This window comes from Maniola jurtina, chromosome 11 (assembly GCF_905333055.1).
Source record: "Maniola jurtina chromosome 11, ilManJurt1.1, whole genome shotgun sequence".
Classification (NCBI taxonomy): domain Eukaryota; kingdom Metazoa; phylum Arthropoda; class Insecta; order Lepidoptera; family Nymphalidae; genus Maniola; species Maniola jurtina.
The window spans coordinates 11,502,769-11,530,500 of record NC_060039.1 but is presented as its reverse complement, the minus strand read 5'-3'; the positions used below and the strand labels follow the sequence as shown (position 1 = coordinate 11,530,500).

Below are 27,732 nucleotides of genomic sequence, written 5' to 3'. Positions count from 1 at the left end.
TTCAAAAAGGGTCCGATTAAAATACATGTATAATGTAACTAGTTTAAAAGTAACAGGTGAATGACGAAACATAAACCAAAGCTATCAAAGAGAGTAGCAACATGAGAGAAAAATATTTACCTTAAACCACGCCAAAGAATCGAGTGAAACACAAACACCGCTTTGTAAAATATTTGTACTGAATGCGGAGATGTAAGTAGAACGCGCTATGCCACATCCTTCCCTATTCCATTTGAAAGAAAACAAACTTAAAATTTGTGGTAAGTAGTGGTCAGTAATTAAGTAGTGGTCCCTAATGAAATAAATCATATCAGACCATCATCAGACTGTTCCCAGCGAAGCATGGCTGGGTTTAGCTGTTATACCTATATATTATTATAAAAACTATATATACGTTCCTCCTATTAAAAAATAGAAACTAAAACGTAAAAGAACGCATCGGTCAACATATAAAGGAAAGTTCTAATATAAAATTATTATTACTTCTTGGAAATATAAATAACATTAGCTATTAAATCGTTTTTCACATAATATTACCTATCACTCAAAAAATTCCTGATTCTTGCAGTAAAAATTAATTTAATAAGTACTAGGGGATGCCCGCGGCTTCGCCCGCGTGGATTTGGTTTTTTTTAATCCCGTAGGAACTCTTTGATTTTTCGGGATAAAAAGTAGCCTATGTCCTTCCCCGGGATGTATCCCAAGTCTGTACCAAATTTCATTAAAATCGGCTCAGCGGTTGGGCCGTGAAAACGTAGCAGACAGACAGACAGACAGACAGACAGACACACTTTCGCATTTATAATATTAGTATGGATAAGATATTTTTTGTAGTTCGTTATAAGTCATTTCAGTTAAAATGAAAGTGACAAAGTTGCAATCACATTCTAATAGGTATCGAATAGGTATAATTGCAAAATTGAAATAAAAGTTTCACTATTTTGCAATAACTAATAACCAATACCTAGGTAGTTAGGTACCACACGGAATGCATCGCTATAAAAAACGTATGAAAGAAATAACGTAAAATAAACTGGACCAGACATTGCAGTTTAAAAAACAGATGTCCGTGCATTTAAGTTTATCGCTCGTTATCCTACGTAATGTTTAGCTACATTAGTTGGGCTGGCGTGGCGTATATAGACGGCTTTATTATGTACTAGCTGATGTCCGCGAATTCGCTTGGATTTAGACTTTTTTTTTTTTTAAAGAATATTAGCCATGTTAAATGACTAATATTCCCCTTTCCTCTCCAACTAAGCGTCAGGCTTGTGCTAGGAGTAGGTACAACAATAGTGCAACGGGCGGGGTTTGAACCGTCGACCTTTCGGTTTTCAGTCCACTCCTTTACCGGTTGAGCTATTGAGGCTTTGAACTTATTGATTTTCCGGGATAAAAGTAAAAAGTAGCCTATGTTAGGTACTCTCCGTCTCTATGCCAAAAATCAAGTCGGTTGGTTGCTTAGTTACGGCGTGAAGGAAGGAAAAATAAACAAACACACTTTTGCATTTATAATATCAGAATAGATTAAATCTTACCCGAGCAAAGACGGGTGGAATATAATTGGCATATAATGAGTCAATAATCGTTAATATTAGGTACCTACTTATAAATTAAAACAGGTTTTTGAGTATACATAATTTTTCCTATAATATACAAAACATTCTTAGAATATACAAAAACGAAAATAACAAATTGTTTAAGAAAATGTTTCTTAATTTATCCTTAAATCATGACTTTTGTGACCTTAACAAGTCACAGCAATTAACTTAAGCATAGATAAGGTTACAGCGATTATGTAATGCCTTTAGTATGAAGTTCATTAGGACCAGCTCTTGTGTACTTAATACTGGGGATTGCGTGGGTCGAAGTAATTGGATGTGCCTATAACTGTAACGTTATAATACCGATGGAATCTTTATGAGATCCCTTTTAATGAAAATTGTTATAGGATTTTTCCTGAGAATTTGTTTGAGTAACTTTTTTGCTATGATTATAATATCATAATGTATTAGATTATCGATTTCGTTCCTGTGGATAAAGGAAGAGATTTTTAATATTCCATGGGATTAGGGATAGGATTTTCCGGGATAAAAAGCATATGTGCGTCTCCAGGATGCAACCAAATAAATAATATCCGCTATTTTGTCCGTCATGGATTAAGGTTCTTCTAAGATCCCGTGGGAACTCTTTGATTTTTCAGGCCAAAAAGTAACTACGTCGACTGTACTTTTTGTCAAAATTGGTTAGACGCATATGCCGTGAAAAAATAGCAGACAAACAGACACACTTCCAAATTTTATAAATTAGTATTGGTATATGTTTATAGATTTGCTATATGGAACTCTTTTTAAAGGACGAATATTTTGCAAGCTTAACAGAAATGCCCTATTTCATTAGGAACCAGTGTGGCGCAACCAAGTCGCGCTACAAACAATTGTAATGTATACAGCTTTGTGGAGGGTATCCCACCTGGTGTCTGCTTGGTTGCTAACCAAGCAACCTGGTTGCACCACCACCCTGTGTTCTAGTGAGACAGTGCCCTAAGACTCTTCTTTTGTATTAGCTTCACTGTGTGACATTGTGTACTGCATTCTTATAAGAATCATCGGAACTGTATTATCTATCGTCGTGTACCGTTACAGTTTTATAAGGAATCCCTAGAAATTAATCTAATTTGTTATAAAAATAGGTCTGCGCCCGGTGCGATAAGGTTTCAGATGAGCGGCTTATTCTTACGTTATGAACATTGAGGTGGGTTACCATTTTGCCGGTTAACAGTGAACGCCCACTATACCTACCTGTCTCCACGTACCATACCGCTGTGATACCGACGACAACGCGTTTACAAAGATTATCATAAACAAGTCGTTGTGGAAAAAAAATACGACTGTCCTGCCAAAAAACGAAGTAAGTAAAGTTTTTCTTGTTTGAAAATGGCGCCATACAGCCGCCGTATTGTTTTTTTTTTATTTAAGGCGTTGCATCATCCCAGTGTCACTCTGGATGATTTAAGGATTCTAACGACAAGCCAAACATCCAAATGTGTTTAGGTTTTTTAAGTTATAGTGGAATAAAGAAACTTACAATACATACAATGGATCTTAATAACACTTCCTTTTTTTGCTTGGGCAGTCGTGTAAAAAATATCAGGATTATTTCTCAATTCAATTATACCTACCTATTTATTTATCCGCGTGAATTTAGATTTTTAAAAATCCTGTAGGAACTCTTTAATTTTTCTATAGCCTGAGGCATTATATCCATACAAAAAATCACGTCGATCCATTGCTCGTTGCAGCGTCATTGAAGGACAAACCCACAAACGAAAACATTTTCGCATTTACGAAAATAATATTAGTAGGATGTTAACAGTCGTAACAAGATCTTAGCGCAATATACATAGTAGGTATGCGGAAACCTTTAACTACGTATCAACGCTTTTTATTAAGTTTCGCCACATTTGCTATGACGCACGAAAAGACGAACGTGATAAAATAAGGGTTAGATTAGTTATTGTTGTGGATCCTTAATAGGAATGTTACTTTAGATTGACGTTATATTATTGCGTATGGTGTTCAAGGCTACATTATACAACCTTAGGCCCAGTTGCATGACAATCGGTTAAAGTTACGCTACTGCTACTGTTAAACTTTACTCGTAGCTATCAATAAAAGCACAATGCATTTTTCAAGTGGGTTTGTTAGTTTTGGACCATTTCAACTTTAATCTTAATCATGTAGGTACGATAGACTCGTGCAACTCAATATGCTCTTTACTAACGCGACGGTCAAAATTTAACGGTAAATGTGCAACTGAACCTTAGTCAAAGTTGGCAAAAGGTACTAAGTTTCGATTCATTTCATAACAATAACAAGTACTTAATTTAAAGCGAAGGGTTTCATTCTGAGGAGAGGTAGAGTGGTAGAACTTTCCGAATGCGTCATCACTGGATGAAATCGAGACACAGAATAGTCCAGAGACCTAAGCCAAACTACATCCATACCTACTATCCATACCAAATGCGAAAGTGTGTGTCCGTCTGCTAGCTTTTCACGGCCCAAGCCTTAAACCAATTTTAATTATTTAGCTTACAACCCGGGAAAAGACATAGACATCTTTCATCCCGGAAAATCAAAGAATTCCCACGGAATTTGTAAAATAACCTTATTCATCTAGTGTTTAAATAACATATTTTATTAGACATTAAAATTTAAAATATCTCCAAAAGTATAGTGAATATGAACCTAGGCAGGCGTTCCGATTTAGGCTCCAACACCTATTACTACCTACCTATTTGCCGTGTTTGCACTTTGCAGCCAAGCGCAAGCCCATAGAGTTTGAAAAAATTAGTTTTTCCACAGAATTCCTTATTAAAAAATCTTTAAAAGGTAAAAGCTTGTAGGTACATAGGCCGAAACTTTAGAGCAAGGAATGTAAACCAGGCCGAGACGATTCAATAAATGGCAGTTGACCATGGCATGGCATGGTCAAACCTGTCTAATTTATCTGCCTAGATAAACTTTGAAAAGTCTGTTTTGATTGGAATGCGCGGAGAAATTTATGTATTCAGGTCAGGTTGAATTTTACCAGATGGTGGCACAATTATGTCGCCGCTATTCCGAATTAATTCAAGATCAAAACATCCTGTACTTTTTAATTTACTTTTGACTAAACATTGGCATTATTCTTGGTTTCTTTTTGTATTCTGTCGTAATTTCACAAAATAACAAAGTACATTTCAAAAAAAGTAATATAATAATGTTATTATTATGTTACTGTTTATATTATCGTAATATTTAAGAAATAAACTTAGAAGAAAATTAATGGATAAAAATCGATTCTCCGTTGTAATATTTTGAGTGCGTAATAATCCTAAAAGTAATTCATAAATATCCATTCTGTCTACCGTTTAACAGAATATATTATTATAACGTGGAAGAATAATTCAAGGCAAACTTCTTGAACCAACATAATAGAAATATTTTGCTCACTGTCAACGCAGTACATATAGAAAAGTAGGAAGATAATAACCATACAATCACTATGCACAAGTCTTCATAAATGAGTAAATGACGCAAGAGTGTATAACGCTACATCGCTGCAGTTGCAATGTTGTAATAACATAGGTAAGTAGCTAAGCTAGAGACAATCGCTAACTTTTCCATAGACAACCGTGTAGGTCAGAACACAGAAAAATAATGATTATTATGGTGACTCATTTAGTTATGTACAGACAAATGTACTTACAATACAAGGTTATATGTAGTACACTATCATCGTATACAATGATAATAATGCTAATTCAGTTTGGCAAACAAAATTCTAGTAAGAATATTTATAAAATAGCATGTCCATTTAAAATCTGGCCATCGTCCATTACATGCTACGTTTTGTTTGAAAAAGCACAAATCTATATCACTACTGATATCAAAAAACCTTTATTTATTTATTTGTTGGCGGGCGATACTTCCCTTTAGTTATTCGACAGCTAAAATTGACTAAAATCATCTAAAACGCCTGTCAAGGGCAAATCAGACTCGCACGAGGTCTTCCGTATCATCACACAAGATATTAAAAAAACGGTTTAGGTACTTTTTGATTTACATGGCGGCCATTAGCAATAGCCCGCTGACAGACATACAGACACACAGACGGAGGCTTAGTAAAAGTAATACAAGGGAAAGTTATATAACTTAAGCTTACTTAACGAAAGCTTAGTATACACCCTCCTATCATACCTCTAGGCTCTATTAAATAAAAAAAGCTTAGTATTTTAAATTCTTAATACAAAATGGCAATAGATTTATTTTGTTGGAACAATATCAACTCTACAATCTAATGAAACAGGTTGCTCAGGAATTGTTGCAACATACAGCCTTGGAGACCTTGTAATAATTCTAATCCTACACTCGCGTTCCTTATGATAATGACTATGTATTTGTCGGCGTCGATAATGTTAAAGTGCGTATATCTGTGTACAGAACATTATCTACGCAACATACTATGTTGCAAATTAATATAAGCTGACGTAAATCTGTTAATATTGATAAAGTATCAAAGAACCGACCAAGTGCGTTCAACCAAGGGTTCTTTATTTTGGAAGGATATGCGTAATTTTTTTTCTTAAATTATTTCCAACTTATAAATACGTACTTTTTAATCGCAAAAAAAATGAATTTTGATGTATAACTAACTACTTAACGATTTTTGGATTATTTCTTTTACTTGTGCTGAGACCTTGCTTCTTCCCTTTCATGATCCTAAGTATGAGTTCCCTTTCTTCCTGCGGGTCCGTTTTACCTTATGAGATGTATGGAACCATAAAAAAGAATTTTTAGCGTTATTCAGTAATTATTTCTCCTGCGGTGGACTATTAATAATAATAATAATAATAATTTATTTATTAATCGGACAACAAAAATCCACATAATGTTAGTAACAAAAAACTTAAAAATTATGTTAGTACTTAAACACTATTGCTTAATCCTTTTTCATTATGAGAGGGGACCCATAAACTCGGTTATAAAGAGATATAAACGTGAAGACTGACTACTTAAGTGATTAATTGTAGTAAACAAAAACATCCGGGTACATTATCGTTTCGTAACGGTGAATTAAGCTCTTAAATTGGTGTGAAAATCTCAAAAAAGCCATCAACGAGCACCGTGGGCGTCAGTGGTACTCACGTGTTACTATACTCGCGAGTTAAAAATATCAACAGCACGCAGCACGTGGGAGCTTGCGTACAAAAATGGCATTAATAGCTTATTTTAAAATAGATTCACATGCCACAATACTGTTCCATTAAACAAATTAGGTGAATATATTGAAAATCAATGGCATAGAAGGGTACTATACACTATATTATAGAAAGGTAATGGATTGAAAAGATCGGTCAAGTGCGAGTCGGACTCGCACACAAAGGTTTTCGTACCTCAAAAGGAAAAACGGAAACCTATATTCTTCCCGTTGACATAGAATCATGAAATTTGGCAGGTAGGTACTAGGTAGGTCTTATAGCTCAAGTACAGGAATAAATCTGAAAACCGCGAATTTGTGGTCACATCATTTAAAAAAATTAAAATATGTTTCAATTTTCAAAGTAAGATAAGTATACCAAGTGGGGTATCATATGAAAGGGCTTTCTTTACCTGTACAATAGATTATTTCTTTTATTTTTATGCATAATAGTTTTTGATTTATCGTGCAAAATGTTGGAAAAAATACCCGAGTACGGAACCCTCAGTGCGCGAGTCTGACGCGCACTTGGCCGGTTTTTAAAATGCAGTAGTAGTTTTTTTTTAATGATTTTTTTAGCACTTAGAATTAGTTATTTATTGTTGAAATATATCAATGAAATAATTATGCAAAGTCTATTTCGTGTAAACCGTAATTTCAGTAATTTTCAAGTGACAGTTGACAGATAAAGGGTAATTTAGCTTTCCCAGTTAGTTCGGGCTCAGTTCAACGACAGTTAGAGCGGTTACGAACTTCCGATCCGAGCCCATGAAAATATGGATATAAAAACTGGGACCGAACTCGGATATTGCTTACGCTTTAATCCGATCTCTGATCCAAATCCAAGCTAATTCAGTGGACATCTTTGACATATCTACGTCATACGTCCTATTTGAATCCGAGGCACATCCGAGATATTCGACGGACGGCAGACGGAGCTAGTGCGTAAGCAACCATAGAAATAGTTCTATGACTACTTCGGAACGTATTTTCATGGATTCTGATCGGATGCAGTGCGTAATCGTTCTAACCAATCACTGGCGAGTGTCGACGGCATACGACTTCTCTATGAATGGATACATGCATAACCTTACTTTATCAAGTTACAAGTTTCCAAATAATGTAACAAGTTACTTAAACACAAACCTATTTTATGTGAGAATTATGCGTGGTCGGCTGACGCTCGAATTGTCAAAGCACTTGTCCCTTTCACATACATAATGTACCGTTAAACAATTGCGTGGGAAGATGTTCCGACGAAGACATGAAGAAAGTGGTCTCAATCTCTAGCCATTTGGATGAAGCTATTTCGTTGTATTACGAAACAGAATAAAACCAAAAATGTTTGACAAACACGTAATATATGGCCATGTAGGTATAAGGTAGAAACATAAGATAGAAAATTTCTCCGACAAAAGATACATGTCACATGTAAGAATGTTTATGAGATTACCGTCTTTTATGTCCAACCCAAAAAGCTTTCTGAAAAAAAACTTACTTAGAAATATTCTTTATATTAGGTAGGTAGTAGGTACTTACCTACTTTGCAAGTTGCAGCCTCCAATGTTTTTAGTATTTTTTAATAACAAGCTTGTTTCTACTGGAATAATATTATCAAGCATATTAATTTTTCAATGAGTTCCCAACGAGTCGCAATGTGACTTGTTGGAGACTCCTCAATTATTTAGTCAATACTATCATTTTTAAATTGCTATTAGTGTTATTACAGTTATTCAACTTCTTAGATCACTGTGTATACTAGTAGGTACGGGCTATTTTTATTTTTAGAATATATTTCAGAGGTGGTCTCATATACGAGTAAGTTTCATCGCTTTTGAGTTACCTAATGAGGAAGTCTATTCTAATACATTTGTGAAGTAACCTGAGCTTTTACTTAAAAATTACTCCTACTGTTACTAATACATAAACCTCTGCAGGCTGCAGAGTAGTTAAAAGTTTTACATTATTCCGTCGACTTTTGCCGGCAAACTTTAACAAGGCGCACGTGTACCCATTCAAATTATTTTTAGTTATAATAGAATATTATAACCTTTAAATTGTGATGTAGATCAGATAGAGGAATTTCGTCATACATTTGGGGACTCAAAATGTATGAGGAAATTTAGAAAAACGGATAATATCTAACGCGTTTTCAAAATGCGACCATATCTCAAATCCATCTTCAAATATACCCATCCGTGGCAAAGCATTGTTAAACTAATGTAATAGGTATTTTTATCTGCCTCTATTGGCACGCGTCGCGTGGTGTTATATAGTAGCAGGCTTCAAAGGAGCTATGTCGAACATTTGGGTGTAGCGATTAACCCGCATTGTCTAATGTCAAGCGACACGTCCGTGTTGGCAGAGTATTCCGAGAAGCTACAGCCTAGGGCCTGAATCTATGACATTTAAATCGTATCTAGATCGTAATTGCTCCTTGTGACGTCAAACTAAACAGTTCCTTCACATTACAGTCGTAATTGTTGTGATTGGCCGATTTTATGGTATTCTTGTTGCAACAATGCATTGTAGCCAATAGTGAGCAAGCGTCAACCAATCAGAGGTGATTCGATACTGCAGCTGTCATTTTCAAATAAATTTTATTGTACAACATCATAATTTCAGATTGAAACATTGTGAAGGAATTCTGTCAGCAACTATTTAAGCCACTAGAGAGTGACTAAATATAGGTGAAAAAACGTTTACCATGTTCATAATATTCGTACTTAATATTTCGCTTTTTGTCAAAAATCTTTTGCATAACTATTTGTCATTTCATTTCGTCATTGATTTTCTAACATTTTTTTCTTATGATTTGATAGTACATTTGGTTTGGTTTGACACAATATAAACTCATGCTATGAGAATCGCAGTTGCTATCAAAGTAGTGACTGAAATAGTATTAGTATACAAGCTAGAATCAGGTTATAAATCCGGCCTGAAAGGAGCACGCGTAGTATTTTTAGCAAAAGCGACACCCTGGCGCGCCTTGCGTCAATGTTACTTAGATCAAACGGCTGGCACAGTAGAAAGCTTCCTTCACGGTCACAGTGGTAATCAAGTGTGAAATAACCATCTTTATCTGTATCTGGTTCACATAGTTATTTATAATTGTCTCATGCACTGGTCCTGAGATTCGTTGATTGTTACAGCTATTGCTTAAGAGGGCTCTCTCCGTCACTCGTTTCATACAATCGTAGTTCCAATTTCATTTGAATATTAAGCAACCAAGTCCATGAAATTTTGCAGACATATTCTAGAAACTAATATTTATGTCTGTGGTTTTCCAGATTTCTGTTAAAATATTCGGTTTCAAAGTTACGCGGTCTTAAAAAATTTCATACAAATCTTTGAGCCCCTGTAATTTTAAAACTAAGTACATATTTTTAGAAAAATCTAAAACACCACAGACACAGATATTAGTTTCTGGAATATGTCTGCAAAATTTCATGGACTTTGGTTGCTTAGTATTCAAATGAAATTGGAACTACGATTGTATGAAACGAGTGACGGAGAGAGCCCTGTTAATGATGATTGTTTGTTTACTTCTACCACATTCATACAGGGAAAACTGTGCCACCAAGCGATTTATCTTTCCGGTACGATCCGCGTAGAAGCCAAAGGGGTATGAGTTTAATAAGAACTGCCATACCCCTTCCAGGTTAGCCCGCTTCCATCTTAGACTGCATGATCACTTACCACCTGGTGAAATTGCAGTCAAGTGCTTGCTGCAACTTTTATCAGAATAAAAAAAATACTAATTCATATCCTTACTTCCATACTATAATAAAATTACAAATGCGATTTAGAAAAAAAACATAATTTTAGTATACTTACATATAAATGCGAAAGTTTGTCGGTCTGACTTTGTTCAACCATTTTTGGCAAAATTCGGTACAGATATAGTTTGCGTCGCAGGGAAGGACATAGGCTACTTTTTGTCCCGGAAAATCAAAGTCAGTGCCTGTAACTGACTAATGGGATTTCGTATAGTACCTACCAGAGTGGACTATAGTGAGGAAACTCGTTTCCTTACTTGTCGTGAACGATATTACGATAATCCTCCTATACTGAAGTATAATCAACTAAGCCCAATAAACTATTGATAAATAAATAAATAATTAATGTTAGTGGCTATAAATATAGCGTAGTCAACGAGGCGCTCTTTACAAACAAATGTAATGACGCAATAAAATGGTAAACTCGTTAGTATAATCCCTTTTGCCACGCCTTGAGGGAACCCGTGGAATAAAACGTGGTGATCATCGCCCTAGTATGTTGCCGGCATAATAACAAGAAACCAAGAATATCTCTAACCCACTATTAACAAAATATACGTTATACCTATCTACACGAAGCGAATTGGCATCATCTGATTAGTAAAGAGAGATAACTAGAGATAAAGTGTGCTAGCAATCCTGGAGTTACTTATATCGGGAAAAATTAAAGAGTTCCCAGGGGATTTTTCAAATCCTAAATCCACGCGAACGAAATCGCGGGTAGGTATCATCTAGTCGTGTATAAACGCAAAAAGAGCGTAGGTAGTTTCCTAACATAATTTGCTAGCTAAATTATTCTGTGAAGCGTGAGGACATTGAACTTGTTGGAATAATGAAAAAGTATCGCTAAAAACATTGCTATGTTGCTATTTTATAGGGTTCTGTACCTCAAAGGAAGAAACATTGGCATCGGAAAAAAAATTATTTGATTTCATCATTGAATATTGACTTCAAAAAGTTCAGTTGCTATTTTTAGGTCTGTAATAAATATGTCACAAGAAATACCGGCCAATAAACGAAAGAGCAGTAACCTCGTAGGTATGTAGTGACATAATACCTACGCAACGCTCATTCCCAATAGGCTACTGGGTTCATGTCATCAATTACTCGGTGTAAGGCACTTGTCCCACCGCCGGCGATTCGCGAGAAACGAGTTGAACTAAAAGCTAGAAACGAGTTGATGATGAGAAGCGAGCGTGTAGTGTGTGTGATAGTCTTGTCGCTGGGCTATGAACGAGGCTGGGACTCGCCATATTTTTGCTCTGTGTGTTTAAACTGTACCTACTTTTGACATGACTGTGGCTGAGATTGAACGGCATTTCGAACCAGTGGTAAATTATTTTGACGAATTAAAAGCATAACAGTGAAAGTTTACTAGAATAAAAATATATTCTATTCTACTCTATTCTACTGTTGACACAGAGTAATTAATTAGGCGAGTTCCTTCTAAGATTTTACATCGATTGTACGTTTCTTGCGCGAGAAAATAGTCGGTAGTTATACATAGTTGCTTCCTCGTCGACGGGGGGACAAGTACCTAACTTGGTGACTACTTCTGACCACCCGGTTATCGCCGTAATCAATTATACCGGTTTAGCTTCTACAGTTTTCGAATAGAAAAAATCCTCGGCTTATCTATGTCGAAATTATCGATAATTGGATTGTGTAGGGGTGGTTGATAGCTCCGTAATAAGTTTTGTTCGTTAACTTTTAACTGACATGGAAACCTTAGCAATGTATGACGAGGCGCTTAAATGCAGTGGGGTATCATATTACTCATGCGTCATCAATAATTGTATGTAGATATGAAGTACTATGTAGGTTTTATTTAGTCATTCGTCATTTTATAAAAGATATTCGATGTAATCTTTATAAAAAATCTAACCCTTCCTTTCGGCTTTGCCGTTATAGTAGAGTAAAAAGAGAGTTTGACTGATTAATATACCTTTATACAGCTGCTGGGTCCAAAAACTTGAAATTTGGCATATTACATACACTCTCTATAACGTAGACTTCCATTGGAAAAGGATTTTTAGAAATCCCGTTCCACTCGAACGAAGTCAGGAATGATCTGATAGTATTCCGTATATCATTACATATCCCAATATATCCTATGTTACATGTAATATCTTTGATCATGGATCATAGACGTTACAATTTATCATGTACTATCGATATGCCTTTATAAAACCAAATTAATTTGACTCCTAAATCAACTAAGTTTACATAATGATTTACAAACACTTCAGCTATTTAACTCTTTTACTGCTGTAAAGTGTGTCGCACTGGTGATATTGTATCACCTGTGTTTAGTATGAGATTTTATACCGGACCCAGCGATGATAGAATTCGATATCGTGACATAATAACGACAAAAAATTGACTTGATGTTCCTTGTGTTAGTTAAAAATTGTAAAGAGACTAGATGTATAAACGAGCTTGAGCTATAAAACTTTTTAAAAAATAAAACGCAACCAATTACTTAGGTCTATTTTACTTTTTAACCCCCGACCCAAAAAGAGGGGTGTTATAAGTTTGACGTGTGTATCTGTGTATCTGTGTGTCTGTGTATCTGTGTATCTGTCTGTGGCATCGTAGCGCCTAAACGAATGAACCGATTTTAATTTACTTTTTTTTGTTTGAAAGGTGGCTTGATCGAGAGTGTTCTTAGCTATAATCCAAAAAAATTGGTTCAGCCGTTTAAAAGTTATCAGCTCTTTTCTAGTTTTCTTGTAGAAAAGAAGGTTAGATAACTGTTAGGTTCATAATATTATGTCAATAGACAAATGTCAAGCTGTCAAGATGGACGTTGCCTAAATACATAATTATTTATTTGAAAATGATGTTTTGGAAAACTCAAATACTTTGGATCGTCGGGGGTGTTATAAATTTTTAATTTACACTTGTAGGCTGAACTGTTCCGCCGCTCGAACTCTGTCAATGTCAGTGAAACGTAAAAACTCATACTAAGAACACTGATGGACTGCAGCTTATTGCGCACGTGTGAACTAGCACCTGTTACAACTGTCCTTACTTATTTCCCTGTATTGGTTTAACGTTTTTTTTTATGGATTAGCGCTTGGCTGCAATCAGACCTGCTAGCAAGTGATGATGCAGCCTAAGATGGAGCGTGCTTGCCTAGAAGCTGCCTATTCACTTTTGACTTAAGTAACTGTATTATTTTGTTCAAGGAATACTTCTTTAACTATGTATTAAGACTTGTTGCAATTTTCCTTATCAATTTATCTATTTTATTGCTGAAAAGCGTGTCGCAGTAGTGATGTTGCATCACCTGATGGTCTGCAGCTTATTGCGCACGTGTAAACTCGCACCTGTTACAACTGTTCTTACCTATTTCTCCTGTATTGGTTTAACGAATAACTGTATTATTTTGTTCGAAGAATACGTTTTTAACTATCAAGAGATGTTGCACTTTTCCTTATCAATTTATCTCTTTTTACTGCTGGAAAGTGTGTCGCATTAGTTATGTTGCATCATTTGATGGACTGCAGCTTATTGCGCACGTGTAAACTCGCACCTGTTACAACTGTTCTTACCTATTTCTCTTGTATTGGTTTAACGAATAACTGTATTATTTTGTTCGAAGAATACTTCTTTAACTATTAAGACATGTTGCACTTTTCCTTATCAATTTATCTCTTTTACTGCTGGAAAGTGTGTCGCATTAGTAATGTTGCATCACCTGATGGACTGCAGCTTATTGCGCACGTGTAAACTTGCACATGTTACAACTTTTTTTTATTATTTTGTTCGAAGAATACGACGTTAACTATTAAAAAATACTGCACTTTTTCCTACCACTTTCTTCTTTCCGATCCACTTTAACAGTAAAGTGTTGAAACACGTGTTATACAGTCTTTTCTATTTTATTTCCTGCCAAATTTCACTTCACGGACATTCTTACAGTTTTTTTTTGGTAACTATAACCTCAGGTATCTTGTACAAATTAATTAGGTAATTGTAATAATTGTGAGTTACTAGAACTTGTAGCTTCGTTCGACTTAATTCCTGTTGAATTAACAATTCATATCACGATATTAGCAAACACTTTATTTATGCATATTTGCTTACATTTGAAACAATATTCGTGGAAACAATATTTCCTATCAATAGTATTGTTCTAATAAAATATGTATGTGGTTGTAATTCTTTTAATGCTTCTATAAACTATTGTTTATCATCGATTTCCAAACAATAACATACAGGTATTAAAAAATAGAACATTTCCTGCCTCACAGTCTAATTCACGAAATAATTAGATATAATTATTACCACGCACAAAAGCGTCACGTTAGTTGAAGAAACAAGAAAATAGTATTTTTTCTTTGTCTTCGGCGCATTGATGGGAAACTCTTAGTTATTTTCTTTTTCGTTATTTTCTTGTTATACAAATTTTTTGACTAAATTGAGAGAAATAAATGTAGCGTCTGTCATTTTAACAACGCTTTACTTAAGAGGATAGTCTAGTTGTAGATTTTTACAATTTTTTTTCATAGTTCAGTAGGTATTTCCCTACATTTTTTCCTTGAAATATTGTTTCGGGTGATAATTTTGATCTCATTAGATTCAATACTCCTTAATTTAGATTCGTATGTTTTATTTTTTTAGTATATTAGTTTAGTTAAAGTATAAAAAAAATCAAGACAGATTTTAGGTCAAAAATACAGATATTTAGACGCTAGTAATTTTTAACAAGCAATATTTCTTTAAAATTAAAACGTACGACCATAGTTCTTCATTATATTTACAACTTTTTTTTAAATATGAAAATTGGACTTTTACGGGGAGAAAAACGTTATCGCTTTTTGTATGAAAATTAACGACTAGACGATGCTCTTAATTATAGATTGTTTTGTTATTGCTATCATTATTATCATGTATTTAAATGACATCCGATCAAATAACAGGACTTGGAGCGGTTGCGTGATGTTGCGCATGACGGCGCCCGCCGGACGCGCGGCACTTTCGCCCGTTATCCATAAACAATAAACGAATTTCACCTACATTTTCAGTATGCTAATTACTAATAATGAAGATTCCGTTCCAAACGCTCGCGGACGCATCTATGAATATACAACGGACTATCATTAAAGAGTGGGACACCTACAACGCGCGGCGAAAACGTACTATCCATCACGGCCCCTAGTTGAAATCCAAGGCACTATAAATGACAAAACAAAGTCCTTTTGTACGCGCCTCTAAGAAAGGGTAGCTTGTAGAAATTATCTATAGGTACGTTGCAAAATGAGTAGGTAATAATGATATCGCCATAACGTCTTGATATTCTAACGCCATAATAATTAAATGTCTCATTTGTCTACTTGTTGCTATAATGAAATTGTCGTAATAGGGTATAAACAAAAAGTTGGTAACTTCACCAAATTTTGTAAACAATAAAATTAAAGCCCGTATAAGTAAATAATTTGATTAGGTAACCAGCTAAAAACATTATTGCTATAATTTTAGTTTTACTGTGTCAATTAATTCCAAAACCGATAAGGATCTTTAAGTGCGAAATTATACAGAAATTACGGTTTTATTTAGCAATAGTTTAGTTAGTTAGTCAGTTGGATATGCTCTATTGTGAGTTAAAATATTCAACCTATCGTATATGGAAAACGTAAAAAACGGCAGATTGCAACTAAAATAGACGTACGGTTTAGTTTTACGATCAAGTTTTACTATAGCGTATCCTGTCTTATATAGTCATCTTAACTGCTATACTAAAAAAGTAAAATGAAAAGGAAAACGGAAGACGTTGTAATATCATATTTTTCACATCGATCGCGTAATGTAGATCATTTTAATCTCTTAATTAAACTGAATGTAACTAAGTTTAAGCTTTACGACTTGTTGTTATATTATGTTAATAAATAGTGTGAAAAATGCTAGCTCTCGTGTGTACATACGCGATATGTTTTTAAGATAATCTAAATTCTAAGCAAATTCAGATATGCACATTGTAATATAAAAATACTAGAGGATGCCCGCGACTTCGTCCGCGTGGATTTAGATTTTTACAGATCCCGTGAGAACTGTTTAATTTTTCGGGATAAAAAGTTGCCTATTTCGATTACAGGGACGCAAGCTACTTCGGTACCAAACATACAAATCGGTTTAGTGGATGAGTCTTTAGGAATCCCGCGGGAACTCTTTGATTTTCCAGAACAGAAAAATAGCCTATGTCCGTCCCCGGGACATAAGCTAACCCTGTACCCGTCAGAATCGGTTACACTGTTGGGCCGTGAAAAGGTAGCAAACAGACACACTTTTGCATTTATAATATTAGTATGGATAAAAGGAAAAGCTGACCTACTGACTGACTGACTGAATTATCATCGCACAGCTCAAACTACTCGTACTGGACGAATCGAGACGAAATTCGGCCTGCAGATAGCTATTATGACGTAGAGTTCCGCCAGTAAAGGATTCTTGAAAATTCAACCCCCAAGGGGGTAAAATGGGAGTTTGAAAATTGCGTAGTCCACGCGGACGAAGTCGAAGAGAAGTGCTCTATATTTTATGAAGTTTGCTCGTATCTACGTAATGTCTGCTGAGGTAACACCATCACAGATCACCCAATATCATTGCTCTTGCTGGGTCCTAAATCCTAATTTATTAACTACGACTTCGTCCGCGTGGATGTAGATTTTTGAAGATCCCGTGGGAACTGTTTGGTTTTCCGGGATAAAAAGTTGTCTATGTCAATAACATGGACGCAAGCTACCTCGGTACCTCATACAAATCGGTTGAGCGGATGGTTCTTTAGGAATCCCGTGGGAACTCTTTGATTTTCCGGGATAAGAAGTAGCCTATATCCGTCCCCGGGATATAAGCTAACTCTACCACGTCAGAATTGGTTAAACTGTTGGGCCGTGAAAAGGTGACAGACAGACAGACACACTTTCGCATTTATAATATTAAGTATGGATTTTCATAGTGGCAGTAGTTCATAGTATTTATTACCTACACTACCTACCATTTGTGTGACAGAATTTTCTCTATATTTGAAAGCGGAAATTTTTTAGTCACAAGTCAACTTATCATAATGACATAATGCTTAAATGGACCAATGATGTTGCCTTCCCCGTTATTACTGTGATACTTATGGTTAAGTTGCACAACCGGTAAATTGACTACACCGATCGTGATGTGTCATACCATTTTTATAGTTATCATCTTATGTAACGCCTCTGGTATTTTTATTTGATTCCAAATAAAATACCTGCAGTCTTTAACGGCCCTATACGCTAAACATGCTCAAGAATTATCCTTCTTTAACGTATTAAACAGAAATGTTTTGAGAAACAAAAAATAGTGTAGCAAGTTTTAAAGGTTATCTTCTTTGAGACCCTTTCGGATTTGACGAAAATACCATATTTATCCAAAGAAAAAATGAAACACATTGCTGAAATCACGTAAAATCAACCAAAACGCCTTGTAAAGTTCTCGTAAGTATGATTTGTCTACTGCAATAAACACGAAACAAAAATCCTTTTTACAAATGAAAGAAATTGAAGTAGAATTGTCCTAACTTACTTTATGCTTGTGTGCTTTCAATATTTAATGAAAAATATTCAAACATTTCAAATATTTCCACAAAATTTCTCCATACAAAATCGTATGGGCTACGCGACCAAATTTATCACTGATATAATACAGTGCGCCTGGCTTAGAAATTCATTCCGCCTCCACGGCCCTCGGAGTAGGGTCACGTTGCTCGTTGCCAGTGCCGGGATTTGGCGCGAAATTTAGATCGGCCGAAATTAGACGCCGGAGCTTGGCACATTGGAGCGAAAAACGAGAAGTAGGTAAAAATCAACTTTATAAAATTACTAGCTGATGCCCGCGACTTCGTTCGCGTGGATGTAGTTTTTTATAAATCCCGTGGGAACTCTTTGATTTTCCGGGATAAAAAGTAGCCTATGTGCTAATCCAGAGTATAATCTATCTCCATTCTAAATTTCAGCCTAATCCGTCCAGTAGTTTTAGCGTGAAGGAGTAACAAACATACACACACACACACACACACACACACACATACAAACTTTCGCCTTTATAATATTAGTGTGATAACGTACTTAGATCGAAACTATTTATTTACTAAGATAAATTTTGGCATTTTTATGGTTCTGTAGCCAAAGAATGTCAATGGAACCCTTTGACTTCGCTAAAATTAGAAATACATCATCGTCATCATGATCACCCCTTTTCCGACCCACTACTGAGTCTCCTCAAAAGTACATAAAGTTAATATCTTTTACGATGGTACGGAGCCCTCCGTTTGCTAGTCTGACTCGCACTTGATCGGGTTTTTCTTTCTAACTTGAGTGGTTTTCGGAGGTCGGTCTAAAAACTGGACAAGTGCGAGTCGGACTCATACACGAAGGGTTCTGTATCTTCGTACACGATATAACACTGTTTACCTAGGTACCTACTTTTAATTTTTTATTGTGTCTGTCTGTCTGTCTGTCAAGAAATCTTACTTGTGTACGGGTACTTTCCGTTACCTAGAATCATGAAATTTAGCAGGTAGGTAGGTGTTATAGCACAAGTACAGGAATAAATCTGAAAACCGCGAATTTGTGGTAACATCATTTAAAAAAAATTAAAACGTGTTTCAATTTTACAAAAATTTCTCGGTGCTGTCAGGAGCTGCTGCAATTGTTGGGCTCAAATTTGGAAAAGTTTTGTATCTTGGAGTGAAGAATAAGTACTGCTATGTCTGCGCACGAGCTGTAAATTACACATTTACTAATATTTTTAGGCAAATTATGAATTTATTGAATAAATTTCTACCCATGATAAATATGAGTTTTTGTACTTTACGTGTGAAGAATGAAGATAGAGGTGCCAATGTGAATCGACCCTAAGTTTGTTAAATAGGCGATGATGGGAAATCCCATCCAGAAAATGTCAATTTTTTTTAAATTCATAAAATGTAGCAGTATTATTCTTATATAATTATTATCGATAAATTCCTGTCACCCATCTGACACTCTACCTATTCCTCAAAAAAGAAGATAACTGCAACAAAATCGTGGGAATTATCAAAAAACTTTCGATATGGGTAACAGGTAATTTTGATAATGTTACCATCTAGTTTTTTCTACGAATCTTACAGTTTTATTATAGCTTATTAAAGTTTTTGTAGGGATCTCAAATTTTTTTGAAATTAGATAATAGCTTGTGTCACTCAGGCATAATGTAGCTTTCTACTGGTGAAAAAATTTTCAGAATCGGTTCAGTAGTTCCAGAGATTACGCTCTACAATCAAACTTACACACTTTACCTTTTTATAATATTAATATAGATATTTATCTATAATATATACTTACCCCTGGTTTATTTAACAAAAGCAAATAAATTGTTTTATTATAAACCCGAAAATTGAAAATTTTGTCATAGTCGATTAAATCGGCGCGGCGGCCCACTGTTTTCGTGACCTTCATTTTAGAATAGGGGAGCGCGCCGGTTGTTACCTACTCGCGTTATGATACCTACTAGCGACATCGGCTGGCGGCGTTTAGGGCTCTTAATGTAAGTCTTATTCGTAGCTTCCCTTTATCTTTTATTACTAGGTGCAAAAAAATCAAAATGTTTTTATATTAATCTATATATGTACCTATATCAATTTTTGTTTGTATTGACTTTTTAAATAATATGTTAATTCATTTGAAGTTTTCGATAGGCTCTGTCATTTGATTACAAAAATAATAATTTATTTAGTTATTATTTTTGTCATCGGAATGCTAATTACCTAGTTACGCTTAATTGGAGCAAAAGAACTAATCGCAAGATTTGCTTTTCTTTTAGTAGGTATCACTTTTACTACTCGTCATTGATCGGTCACGCTTTCAATGATCAACGCAAATTGCAAAATAGATCTTTTCAATGTTTGTAAGTCGGGAAAGTTTTGTTTTTGCTATTCAATCTCGTAGTCTTGACTTACCTACACTAACTATCGTGTCAAGTTTATTCGACGCTAGAGTATTATGACTCGTGACTGCACCCACGTTACGTTATATTGTTGTAAAATACTGTAATCCAGTTCTAATGCGTCTTAGCTTACACATTTTGTGCAGGAAAATAGAAAAAGGTGACCTTTTATATTGTAGAAAAATAGAAAAAGGTGACTGAATGATTTATCATCAAGGCACAGTCAAAGGTCTGGACGGCTCGGGCTGGGCATGCAGATTGTGACGTAGGACGTCCACTAAGGATTTTTGAAAATTCAACACCTAAGGGGGTAAAATAGGAATTTGAAAGTCTAGTCCACGCGGACGAAGTTGCAAGCATAAGGTATTTATAGAAAACAAATAAATGAATGTTGAAATCCCTATGTTTACGCAATATGACAGGCACAGAGTAGCAATTGATATTTGCAATTGCATAACTTGTGATTTTTAATTTTCACGGATATGTTTTTGTTACCCGTAACGATTTTAACTCACATTTTAGTGTTTCTTTAACCACTGATATAATTGCTTTTAAATTTAATATGTCTGATTTCATAATGTATATTATGTTCCAAACGTGTATGATCCTTTTTTTTTCAAACAAAAGATTTCCGATTGCCGTTCTAGGCGGGTGCATCGTATGGTTGAATGTGTAACATTAAGGTTGCGGTGTCGGAAACAGTTAGCCATGCGTTCCCTAACGATCCATTCATACTCGTACCTTCTCTACCATACATGCGCTCTTAATGACTACTGATTCCAATATACCATGTTACACGTGTATTCCATTAATGTTATGCAATGGATATTGCTAGGGATGTAGAAAAATCACCATCGTTAACGTTATGTCCTACTTTGAATTTGTTTACTTTCATTTTGGTCTTACACTTGTATTGGATGCTAGTTGTGTGGTAAGAGAAAGTACTAACTTTAGGTCATTAGTGTAAAACTGTCTCCTTGTTTCGTTTACATATTCGGGGTGCCGTTCAAGTACGTGATCGAAACCAGGCCAAAAGACTGTTCCTAAACTAGATTGTTGAGATGTTTTGGCAACGAACACATGTTTCAAGTAAAAGTTTCATTCACGATAATAATATTTTAGTTGGATTATAACTATAAACCCTGTTAGATAACTATTGTAAAATCCATACTTTCGTACTAATATTATAAATATGAAAGAGTGTCTATCTGACGAAACTTAGTACAGATATAGCTTCCTCCCGGTCCCGGAAATCAAAGAGTTCCCTAGGGATTGTTAAAAAATCTAAATCCACGTGAACAAAGTTGCGGGAATAATCTACTTGATACAAAGATAGCTTGCATCCAGGAGATAGGCATAGGTTACTTTTTATCCCGGAAAATCAAAGAGTATCACGCGATTCAAGAACCTGAAAACTAGATTACAGACAGTCGCCGGCATCATCTACATTCTAGTGTATTGGATAAAGTCTTCAATGATCCATTCCATTCCATCAGCCCGCATGCGTCCACTGCTGGACGTAGGTCTTTCCAAGAGCGCGCTACCAAACACGATCGTCCGACTTCCTTATCCACCCGCTCCCCGCCACCTTCTTCAGGGCATCGGTCCAGCGGGCTGGAGATCGTTCCACACTGCGCTTACCAGTACGCGGTCTCCACTCCAGAACACGTCTGCTCCATCGGCCGTTGGTTCTACGACAGACACGACCTGCCCATTGCCACTTCAGCTTGCTAATCCTTTGAGCTGTGTCGGTCGCTTTTGTTCTGCGAATTTCCTCGTTCCGGATTTTATCCCTGAGAGTGATAACCAACATAGCTCGCTTCATAATTAGCGCGCTGAGCGACTTTTGTTTTTGTGCACGAGGCCAACTGTTTCTGCCTCATACGTCATCACAGGTACACCAACGATCCAACCAAACTTAATTGTGGAAAGTGTAACGTCCGTACTCCGTTTGGACTGGTGCAACTTACCTATTCAGCATCGTTAAGCGATGCGATGGTGAAATAAAGTGCAGACGGCAAGTCGCCTATTGTTTCTTTTCCGACATAAAATTAGCAGAGCGCGACTGAGGTCACAGTCTTATCTCCTATGTACCTTTGAGTCAGTGTTGGTCGTTTTGCGTTAAAATTAGTCGATGTGAAACCAGACGGAACCATAGTAATTATTTTCCTTCAGCAATCGCTTACCATTGATTAATTACGCATTAGGTAAATCTCTGAATCCGCTAAAAAAACTCTTTGTTTTGCTGCTGAAGTCATACTCGCGCACCGAGGGTTCCGTACTCGGATATTTTTTCCGACGTTTTGCATGATAAATCAAAAACTATCATGCATAAAAATTGTTTTAAAATGTCCAAGTAAAGCCCTTTCAATGATACTCCACTTGGTATAGTTATCTTACTTTGAAAATTGAAAATATTTATTTGTTCACGGCATTGAGGTATTACTACTACGTATAGAGAAGTCAACGCGTTGCTCGATTTTGCGCCACGCTTTGCGGTACACTGTACCGCAACTAATCCAGTGAGTATCCAACACCCGTAGAGACTAGTCGGGTTTGGCTCGCATAAATAACAACATCAAAATGCCTGGTTGTGTTCTTAAAGACTGCCGTAAACACTCCAGAACATCAAAAAAAAGTGATGGTTTAACATTTCATCGGTAAGTAGACATTTAAACGTTTAAAACTCTTTGATTTAAAGTTTTTCGATGTAACAATGCTCACTAGAATCGTGGTTCCGGGCGCCGCCATTTTGCAATACTAATCATAGAGTAATGAAAACAAAAGACGCAGATACGCAACATACATTTGTACCTATTTTGTGGTTCAGTTTGTCAATAGTATAAGTGTTATTTATTATTGTGTAGAATAGATGTAAAATAAGTAAATTGTGACTTTTACCTAAATAACCTAAATAATTATGAAGGCCGGGTCATGATAAAAGAGAAACTTGGATAAAATTTGTGCAAAATAATCGGAATGAAGAAACATGGCTTCTGACTCCTCATACATATATATGTTCGTTGCACTTTAAGGATGAGGATAAGCATTATACAAAAACAGGACGAGTTTATCTGAAGAAAACTGCTGTACCATGCGATAAAAACACCATACTAGTATCGGTAAGTGTGGTTTCTGTATAGTTTCTATTAAATTTTGTGTTTAGTGGGTATCTTATATTTCTTACTTTGTTAATGTTAGTATGTACGTACATACACTACTAGAATATACCACGTGACCGCGACATCACGATTAATGAATACTATTATGAATGGACTGTACAATATGTCCGTATATTGAGTGACATTTTGGGATATAAACAAACGCTAATAACTTTACTATTTATCAATATTATATAGTGAGACTTTACATAAATGTAGGTATAATAACAAGACCTTCTCTAATAAGCCCTTTAAGTATTTGTACTAATAAAAAATTTGTATTTTTATCTCATAATATACACATATTTTACATGTACCCGTTAAGGAGTTCCGCTCTTTGTCTCCAAACTATTCATCAGATCTTTATGAAATTCACAGGAAATTAACCTGATAGTATGCCCTTTATAATAAAAAAAGAATTGTCAAAATCGGTTCAGATTTGACCGAGAAATAGAGTAAAATCGATAAACACTTTCATCCCCTTTCCCAAGGGAACTATGCTTAATTTCGGGATAAAAAGTATCCTTTGTCCTACCTCGGAGTATAAGCTCTAATGGTGCCAAGTTTCATTTGAATCCATTCAGTAGTTTCCGCGTGAAGCGCGGCCGTGATACAGACAGACAGACAAAAATGAAAAAAATTACAGTTTTGGCTTCAGTATCGATTATAGAGTGCCAAAAAAAATTTTTCAAATATCTTCAATGTACAGAATTCGACCCGTTACAGTTTTATTATAAGTATAGATTTGTATAACAAATAAAGTGTATACATATTAAATTGCAACGAATTTTTATTTCACCTCGTTTATTTAATTAATGATAAGGCAGACTAGTATATTAGATCACAGAACATAAAAAACACTGTTTTTTATGTTCTGTGTATTAGATAGTAGTAGGTACAAAAGTTGTGTCACTTCTGCTTTGTAAAATCTATGGCAGCGACTTGTTGTTACACATCGTTGAACGAAACGCGGAAGCGCCATGAAATACCCGGCGCTTAAGCCGTTTTGGTCGCGAGAAAACTGTACTCTGTACGCTATTAAGCGCTGCATGTTTTATTAGTTTGGTTAGACGACATAACTATCGCTTTAGCGCTGCAGCGAACTTTAGTTCAAATTCTTACCAAAATGAAGCAAACTTTTGGTTCGGGGTGTCTGTTCTATACGCTAGTAATATAGTTCAATGGTTCACGGTCATATTTTAATATTGTTTTTGTGATGTAACCTCAAATTCACGGTTTTCGGAGTTTTTCCTTTACTTGTGCTATAAGACCTACCTACCTGCCTAATTTCATGATTCTAGGTCAACGGGAAAGGACCCTATAGGTTTTATTGACAGACACGACAGACGGACAGAGAGACAACTAAGTGATCCTATAAGGGTTCCGTTTTTCATTTTGAGGCACGGAACCCTAAAAAGTAATAAAGAAACGATAAAACTCATATTTTTTCGTATAGCCTATAGTACACACCTCATTTTATCATCAATCAAGTGGAAACTTTGATATTCACATTGTGATTACCTCAAACAACCTCTGTCCTTGAAATCAATGCCGATTTTAGCTGTTGCGTTGGTCCAAACATTGTGTTAGTCATACGTCTGTAGAAATAAAGTCCATGACCGGGGCCTGTATTTACAAATTCAAAATAAACATTAGGTACTTTGAGTTACTGGGGTTAGTTTATCTATACTAATAAATAAAATTGGAGTGTCTGTCTGTAATTTCGAAATAACTACCTCATATTAAGCTCATAAGGTTATTTGAACGATACCTTAACTGAATCACACGTTTTTAAAATTTTTGTCTGTCTGTCTGTCTGTCTGTCTGTCTGTCTGTCTGTCTGTCTGTCTGACTGTTTGAAAAGGCTAATCTTTAGAACGGCTGAACCGATTTTGACGGGATTTTCACAGACAAGTAGAGGATTGACCAGGGTGTAACATAGGCTACTTTTTTAACCGACTTTCAAAAAGGGAGTTGTGTTTTTCTACCTATGTACACCGAAATCTCTGAGGTTTCTGAACCGATTTGCGTAATTTTTTTTTTAATCGATAGAGGAACTTTGCGACATTGTTTGATAAAAAAATTGGATTCCAACTCCTCAATCCTGATGCTGTAGGGGATCTGACCAATCCACGCGGGCGAAGCTGCGGGCATCAGCTAGTTAATAAAATAAAAATATGTGATTGCGTAACGTACCTAACCGACATTCCTCAACTGGTTGCGAAGCTAAAGTGGCAATGTGCAGGGCAGGTAGTTCGACAACCCGATACAGGTTGGGGTCCCAAGGTGCTAGAATGACGACCTCGCATCGGAAAGTGCAGCGTTGGAAGACCCCCCACTAGGTGGACACAAACGGCAACAAGGAGTCGCTGTTGTCGCAAGGCGGTGCAAGACCGTGCTGTGTATAAGCCCCTACAAGAAACCTTTGTCCAGCTTGTTTGTGCAGCGATCGGTTGATAATTATGATTATGATGATGTGATTGCCTTGCCACCATATCGGCTCAAGAATTTATTGAGCTGAGCCCACACACATCTCTCGCTTGGTAATCCCAGAGATAAATGATTTGTATTTAGACTTATCTCTGGCAATATACATCTTCTCATATCCCTGATAATCGTAAGGCCTGGTATTAGCCAAAGTGTAGCCAAAGCAGAGATGGGAAAGATGAGTTTAACAGACCATTTAGAGATTATAGATGATATGAAAATAATTATCTAATTATTATCACTTCATCTATCAACAATCTGATTGGTTAAAGTTAAACAAATCTCTGCGTTGGTGGGTTTTTACAAGTTAATTCAGTAATTCAGTCAATTTAGCAATATTTAAAAGAAAAAGATGCAGATACTCTTGTAGTTTAGAGAAAAACATCAGAGTCGACGCCATTGCAAGGAATCAGTGATACATTAAATGCTAATAGACCTATGTTTACGGCTTCTCTGAATCCATTTAAGAGGGGTCTCTCAGTCACTTGCTCCATACAAACGTAGTTCCAATTTCATTTGAATATTAAGCAACCAAAGTCCATGAAATTTTGCAGACATATTCTAGAAACTGATATCTATGCCTGTGGTTTTCCAGATTTCTGTTAAAATATTCGGTTTCAAAGGGCATTCAAAGTAAGACCGCGTGTCTTAAAAATTTACGTACAAATCTGTGAGCCCCTGTAATTTTAAAACTACATATTTTTAGAAAAATCTAAAACACCACAGGCACAGATATTAGTTTCTAGAATATGTCTGCAAAATTTCATGGACTTTGGTTGCTTAATATTCAAATGAAATTAATTGGAACTACGTTTGTATGGAGTAAGTGATGGAGAGAGCCCTGTTAAAGGTATATCAAAATATATTGCCACGGCTCGCAGTTCATTGAAACGGATTATATTTGCGTTACCAGCTATACTTACACGCGTTATTACGGTTGATATTATTGTGACTCATGGACGACCTTTCCTCCGTCTAAATTTGCAGTTCACGGTGCCAACGTACTGTTCGCGGATATTCTTAATTATAAACTTGTTTCCAGGGGCTTGAGGACCCTATGTGGGTATTTTGTCTCATTCTGAAATATATTCCTTTATTTCTTTTTACGTCCTCCCTTCATAAATGTTTGTCTATTTTATACCTGCCCTTGACATCCCTTGCATTCAAGTTTGTGATTCCTTATTGCTTTACAGTTTTCACTCGCAAATTGTCAAACCGTTATCGTGAACTCTTTTACTATACTTTCTGGTTTGTTTTATAGCCTTTTTTACCGTCGGAACTCGATAATTTTTCACGTGATCTATCTATAACCAAAGACGTTGACAGTCAAGGTTTATAATTCCTCACTTGTTTGTAATAAGTAATCTTTTCCTTTAAAATTAATCCAATAACACTAGATACAAGTGTAAATTAAAAATTTATAACACCTCCGACAAGTGAAGGTTACAGTAACTAGAAAAGAGCTGATAACTTTCAAACGGCTGAACCGATTTTCTTGAATTATAGCTAAGAACACTCTCGATCAAGCCACCTTTCAAACAAAAAAAAACTAAATTAAAATCGGTTCATTAGTTTAGGAGCTACGATGCCACAGACAGATACAC

General features: G+C 35.7%; 2 protein-coding genes and 1 long non-coding RNA gene across 3 annotated transcripts in view; 2 read left to right on the top strand and 1 right to left on the bottom strand.

Annotated features, from left to right (window-relative positions):
* Positions 1-27,732, top strand: part of LOC123869754 (anaphase-promoting complex subunit 11) — a 68,852-nt gene that overhangs the window by 10,431 nt on the left and 30,689 nt on the right. The window lies entirely within an intron of this gene.
* LOC123869762 lies at positions 742-24,387 on the bottom strand. The gene is made up of 3 exons (XR_006796953.1): positions 24,256-24,387; positions 23,871-23,875; positions 742-790 (listed from the first exon to the last, which is right to left on the bottom strand). It is a non-coding gene; the product is annotated as an uncharacterized LOC123869762 (long non-coding RNA).
* Positions 18,399-27,732, top strand: part of LOC123869758 (ubiquinone biosynthesis O-methyltransferase-like) — a 31,279-nt gene continuing 21,945 nt past the window's right edge. The window contains exons 1-3 of the mRNA XM_045912762.1: positions 18,399-18,409; positions 23,365-23,369; positions 24,616-24,627. Of these exons, the coding sequence (XP_045768718.1) occupies position 24,627 (1 nt within the window). The 5' untranslated portion in view covers positions 18,399-18,409; positions 23,365-23,369; positions 24,616-24,626. The remainder of the gene's footprint in view (positions 18,410-23,364; positions 23,370-24,615; positions 24,628-27,732) is intronic.